The sequence below is a fragment of the Medicago sativa genome, chromosome 3, assembly GCF_051527215.1.
Source record: "Medicago sativa cultivar Bolivia chromosome 3, Bolivia_mono, whole genome shotgun sequence".
Lineage (NCBI taxonomy): Eukaryota > Viridiplantae > Streptophyta > Magnoliopsida > Fabales > Fabaceae > Medicago > Medicago sativa.
In genome coordinates this window covers 102,037,631-102,044,181 of record NC_140751.1, presented here as the reverse complement: position 1 = coordinate 102,044,181, position 6,551 = coordinate 102,037,631, and the positions used below count along the sequence as shown (strand labels likewise).

Sequence of the window (6,551 nt, the reverse complement as noted above, 5' to 3'; positions counted from 1 at the left end):
AATATTATCGTAATTTTGACGTATGTTTTTCTCTGGTCAAAGTATATTTTAAAAATATTATCGTAATTTTGACGTATTTTTGTAGTTATGTTATTGTGGTCAATGGCAATTAATTTCTCATCAAGATTTAACAGTATCTTTTAACAAAAAGTCTCAATAAGTTTGGTCTTGTAAATCTACTATCTTAACAAAAAAGAGTTTTATGAAAGAAAGGAAAAAAAACACTTATAAATCTTAAAAACGAATCTATCTATCTATTAGTACTAAGAAAGGCATTGTAGTACTAACAACATAATCTGATAGCTACTCCACTATACCTCATGCCAAACCAAAGTGCAACCCAACCCAAGCTAATTCCAACCACCCAAATTCCAGATACCATTTCAAAACAAACACATTAATTCATAGGATTAAATTGTTATCAATAAGTTATACTGATCCAGTAAGTAATAATTAAGTGGTGTACGTAACTGAACAGAGAAGCTCTGTTTTTTACTTATCGTTCAATTTCGTCTCAAATGCTATCTTTCAAACTTTATCATCACGCTATATATTCTTCTTCTTATACCAACTCCCACCAAAACACTTCCGTTTCATGAATTCGTCACCTCACATATATTTCATTTTCTGTTAGTTTCATTTCATCACATTTCACGTGATCAATATTTTACCTTTCCATAAAAGAAAAATCTAATACCCTCAACCCCAAGGTTTTGCGAAAAAACAAAATCAAACAAACATAACAAACAGCGTTGAAGATGAAAAAGAGTCCCAGTCCCACAAAATCAATGTATCCATTTACTAAACGGTTTTCCGATATTAATTGGCGTATCATTGTGTTGATAATTCCTCTTTTTTCTTTTATCATATTCTTCTTTTTCCATGCACCAACTTTAAACGCTCTTTCATCTTTTTCTTCCGTTCAGAATCTTCTTTCCAACCTTCCTTTTATCAACACTGCTAATTCTTCACCTTCAAAAGATGAATTGTTACGATCCAAAATTGCTGTATGTTTGGTTGGTGGTGCTAGAAGATTTGAATTAACTGGTCCTTCCATATTGGAGATGATATTAAAAGAGTATCCCAATTCTGATCTTTTTCTGCATAGTCCTTTAGACTCAGATGCCTTCAAATTCTCATTATTGAAGCTTGCGCCGAAAGTTGCCGCCGTTAACATATTTCACCCTCAACCGTTGCCGGAGAATGAGTCTTCCGTTCGTGTTCTCACGGCGCAGAACTCGCCTAACGGAATTCAGGTATAAATGACTATTTCCCTTTTTATTTTATTTTTGTCATTATTATTGTTAATCTGTTGGATATTTTTTTGTCATTTATTCATGTTTGGTGTTCGATGGAACTACTTTTCTTTGTTATATCTGTCATTATTTCTAAGTTTATTTAGGATGGTAACGTAAAAGGGAGAAAATAATAATAATAATAATCCATTATTTGTTACACATTTCAGCTTCCTAATCCATTTACGTTTGGTTGGAAATGTTGTTAGGTAATTAGTCATTAACGAGTGGGACAGAAGTTGATAATAACTGATTAGATATTTGCAGATAGATAGATAGGAAGTTATTATCAAAAACACGTTTGATTGTGAAATTTATAAAAAGTTAAAATCATACTTATCTCTAAATATGTATCTTTGTTTAGCAATTTATGATGATGTTGAAAAGTATACCAAAATGTGAAATAACTTTGAACACAAATGAAAATGTGTATGAAATTATCATTCGTTCTCTTTGAATTTTTATTATAATTTTTAATAAATAGCTTATTTTATTATTTTTTCAATAAAAAACATTTCACCAACACTTTTGATGAGATAAAACTTAAAAGCAAGGTTTTGCTGTGTTCATTCGCTATCTATAGGCCATCATCATCACTTTGTGATTTAATTCAATGTTGCCCACAGCTATCTTTATCACAAATTTATTTTTCTCTGATTTCTCAAGTAAATGCATAGGTATATATTCTTTTTATCTTTTTTTTTTCTTTTATAAAGTGAATTTGTTGGTTCAAAAAAGTCCTATTAGAATTTCACTTTTATAAAAGTATACCAGAGTGCTATGTTTGTCAGATATATTTACGAATTTATACTATATAAATTTGTTTGGCAACAATTTTTCATAATACTTATAGCTTATAAGTTTATACTCCAAAAAAAATAAATTTTTTTAGCAGCAATTTTTTTTCTCTCACAAACTTGGTTTCATTCACATTTTCTTTTTCAAGTGAATATGTATAAAAGATCATTAAAATTGTAATTATAGAAAAAATAACCTTGATTTTTGCTTCTTCTTTGAATCAACTTATAGTTTTATTATTAACAAAAAAAAAAAATACAAATACAGTTTTATGAAACTATAAAATATCTACATTAGTGATGCAGTACACCAAAAAGTCTCATATTTTGAAAATCAAGTTTACAAATAGTTTACATCCAAAGTCTTCTATGTATCGATGCATCTCATACGAAGAAAAATATCGAAAGAGTTTATACAAAACTCAAAGCGAATAATATTTCTAAGAGTTATGTAATTATTACTTTTACATTTGTTGGACTTATGTTATCAAGATAAAATTTCTTATAATAGATTCTTTAAACAATGGTCTATTGACACTTTTTACCGTTACCTTTAAGACACTCGTTAGCATTGCTCTATTTCTAATGCGCAAAGTTGTGGTCACAACATTTTTTTTTGGTTACATGTCACAACATTTAGTTATTAGTGGTACTTTTGTTCCTCAGCAGCTAGTTATTACTCTTAATTACTATTGAGACCTAAGAGGACAAAATTCCCATTTTAAAAGTCTTTGGCTTCTAGATTTAATCAACCTTAATTTATTTTTTCTTGTTTAAGAGTTAAATTGAAACTGAAAAATTAGGAGGCCGTTAGGTTGGGTTGGCGGGTCTAACCACAATTCCCCCTTTTCTTCGACGCCAAGGCTTTTGAAAAGCCAATAGTCAATTTTTTTTAGCTTGAAAAAGCAAGAGTACATAAAAATACAATTAACACGTGTCAAAAACAACCAAGTAACTGGAATATATTAAATTTGCATGAATTTTGCAGGGACTTATTCAATATTTTGACCTCGTCGAAGGATGCTTAACAATGATAAATTCACACCAAGAGAAAAACAAAATCAAATATGATTGGATAATTCGCACACGAGTAGATGGCTACTGGAACAGTCCACTTGGTCCAGAAAATTTTGTTCCGGGTCAATATTTGGTTCCAGCCGGCTCATCATACGGTGGACTCAACGACCGGTTTGGTGTTGGTGACTTTAGAACCTCAACAATAGCATTATCTCGTCTCTCTCTAATTCCCAAACTAGATTCTGCTGGATTCACGGATCTCAATTCAGAAGCTGCGTTCAAAGCCCAACTCACAACTCAGAATGTGAGTTACCTCACAAAACGGCTCCCTTTTTGCATTGTTTCGGACCGGAAATATGATTTTCCTCCGGCTCGGTTCGGTGTACCGGTTGCGGCATTATCGAGTCCCGGTCCATTAAGTGGAACTAAATGTAGACCATGCAAACCGATTTGCGTGGGTGTGTGTGTGGAGCCTGTGATGATGTTTGTTGAGAAAGGGTGGAGTTGGACCGATTGGGCTGATGGTTCACTTGAGCTATGTGATGCTCATGAAAGTTGGGAAGATGGTTGGGAGAAGATCTTTGATAAAGTTGCTGGAAAGAAATTTGCTAATGCTAGGAAGCAAATTCACTCTTTGAAATTTGATGATTGTGTTCATGATTTCGTTCAGTTGAAAAATATTACTGCTCAGTGGAATGCCCCTCCCATTCAAGAAATTTGTAAACCTCTTCTTGAACAAAATTGATTTTCAAATTTTTATTTCACAGATAGTTTAGCGCCACATACAAATTTAGTACACTACACAAAACTGGTGAACATAGAGGAAAGACACAATTTTCTTGTTATTTGGATTATTATTATTTTGTAATTTTGATATACAAGTAGGCATGGTATAAGAGGACGTGAGATAATGTTGATATTGAATTAGTTTTTTTATTTTATTTTAATGATGCTATTCATGTGTTTGGCTCCAACCATTATGTTTGAAGCAAATACATATCATTATGTGTGTCCTTTGGTAATTTTTCATATGAGATGTGCTTGTGTCATCCTCTTGGGACTCAACATATTCTTTTATTCCTCATACAACAATATTTATCGGAGACAACTCATCAAACTTCATTCCCACGCAAAGACAAATAATTAAGGGACCTAAGTTTGTACGAGTGTATGACTCGTACTGAACGTCATTCAACGATACAACACTAGAATCCCGCTACAACTTCCTACATCACCAGAATCCTTGCTAGCGCTCCATCTTCTTATATCGCCACAATAAATATTCAATATGTTTCACAAAACCAACCATAGCAAACATTACCAATTCAAAATGACTAAATAACAATTACACCTAATTAAATTCATAAATTATCAAATAGACACGTATTATATGTTATAAATCATACAATCACTCAAAACATCATAAAACATGGGGAGAAGTATGTTATAAATCATACAATCACTCAAAACATCATAAAACATGGGGATAAGTGCAAGACAATAACCAACAATTTGTAGATTATCACACGTTTGCATTTAGATACACTTTTAATACAAAATAAGCTTCAATTTTTACGTTCATCTTTGTAAATGCTAATTAACATCAATAGGATGCTAATGTTTATCTTCAAAGCTTTTATTGTCGTCAATGTTTCGATGCTAATGGCGCCAAAAATTTGTTAGGATCCATTTTTTTTGCCTTACAACGTCCTGATTTTTGTTGACACTGAACACACTTTTCTTGTAGGGTTAGGGTCAAGTAGAGACTAAATGGTAATCTACTGTTATATGCTTAATATACTCGATTATCTCCAAATCACGACGCTTCATGTTGGTGAAAATAGTTCAATTACTACATATTGAAGAATTGTTTTGAAATGAGTAATAAATAAAATTGAAGTGACATTTCAATAAAGGAAAAAGTAGCTTCTATTGGTCTTTTCTCTGAAAACTATTTTAGGTTTTTCTTTGGTCCTTAATATTAGAAACAAGACAAAGATCCAATTAAAATGTATTAATTTGTTTAATTTTTTTACACCTTTATTTTTTGTAAGCGAAAATTCTATTTACTCATGCAAGCGGTCTCATCAATGAATACGGTCAGTATCTTTGAAAGAGAAATTTACATTAGCTACATTTAAAGTAATTCATATTTTATCGCCTAAGAGTATCTTTTTTAACAAATAATTGATGGATGACTTGCCCTTGAGTAACAGAGATTCAAATATATAGAAGCTAAGCAACTTGTTTTAACAAATAGTTGATGGACGACTTGCCCTTGAATAATTCAAATCATAAGATTTTTTAATATATTTTTGTGTTGGATCGGACTTGAGTTACCAACAAATTTTGTTGATATGTGATCTCTTTTTTTTTTTTTTTGAAACAGCAAATTTTATTGAACAACCAGATCCCTGTTCAAGACGAACAGAGACCGGCGAGACTAAGAATACAAACAAAAGGCGCCGTATATAGGCGGAACACCTGAAAATAAACACCCTAAAAACACCCTGAGGACAACACCCACCAAAATACACGTCACCCCCTAAAACAAACTCCTTCACTAAAATGACCTCTGTAAAAACGAAATCCAACACCCATCGTCACTACTCACCTCCAAATAAAAAAAACACCCCTCAAAAATCAACTCCCAGTCATGAACCGTAAAGATGAGCCACAACGAGACGCTCTTATCCGAAAGATTATTCAGCTTCCACCTCCTCTCGACCTTCGGTCCACCAAAAGAAACCATAAAAAGCCCAAAATCAAACTTGATCCAAAGAACTGACTCCCGATCTCGAATCAAAAGTGATCGGCCCACCAGACTTTAGGACCAAAACAGAAGGGCACCCCTCACTTTCGGTAAACCAGAGGAACACAAAATCGCGCCAAACAAAAATTGCAGCCTGACACCGACTTCCGGTCTCGAAGCAAAATTAACCGGCCCACCGGCAACCGGCACACATAAAAGTATGACAACCGACATGATATGCGGTGGTGCAAGCAACAAACAGATCAAAAGGAAAAGGCTCACCACAAAGGGACCCGCTTTCTCCAAATACCCTAAACACCTTAACAACCAAACAAGAGCTGGTGACGACGAAGAAGGACCTGAATAACAAAGGCCGCCTCCAAAAGAAATTACCCTCAATCAAACGACAAAGAGCTATGTGATCTCTTTGATCTTCTACTTCTCGAGTGAATAAAAAACATTTTCTGCTTTGACCCAAAATTCAAGCTGGGTCACTTGATTTGGAATAAAATAAAGGACTTATATTCTTCCTCTCTTGAAGGGTTTTGACCAAATTCAAATAAAGAGTGTATAGCTAAGAAATGATATTGAAAAAATAAATCACTATATGTTAAAGTGTTTTTTTTCTATGCAAATATTCAATCATATTTAACTTCAACATTTTGTGATTGTAATATTAACTTTTAAATG

General features: G+C 32.9%; 1 protein-coding gene across 1 annotated transcript; it reads left to right on the top strand.

Moving 5' to 3' along the window:
* Positions 1–259: 259 nt before the first annotated feature.
* Positions 260–4,033, top strand: LOC146943071 (uncharacterized). The gene is made up of 2 exons (XM_085757149.1): positions 260–1,256; positions 3,081–4,033. Exons 1-2 carry the CDS (start codon positions 759–761, stop codon positions 3,852–3,854), a joined length of 1,272 nt encoding a protein of 423 aa, XP_085613275.1. The 5' UTR covers positions 260–758; the 3' UTR covers positions 3,855–4,033.
* Positions 4,034–6,551: the final 2,518 nt, after the last annotated feature.

What these genes read in the sequence shown, in the direction of transcription:
- LOC146943071 (XM_085757149.1), top strand. Translation starts at nt 759, where the DNA reads ATGAAAAAGAGTCCCAGTCCCACAAAATCAATGTATCCATTTACTAAA. An exon ending in ACTCGCCTAACGGAATTCAG is followed by an intron (nt 1,257 to 3,080) that starts GTATAAATGACT and finishes TGAATTTTGCAG; the next exon opens with GGACTTATTCAATATTTTGA.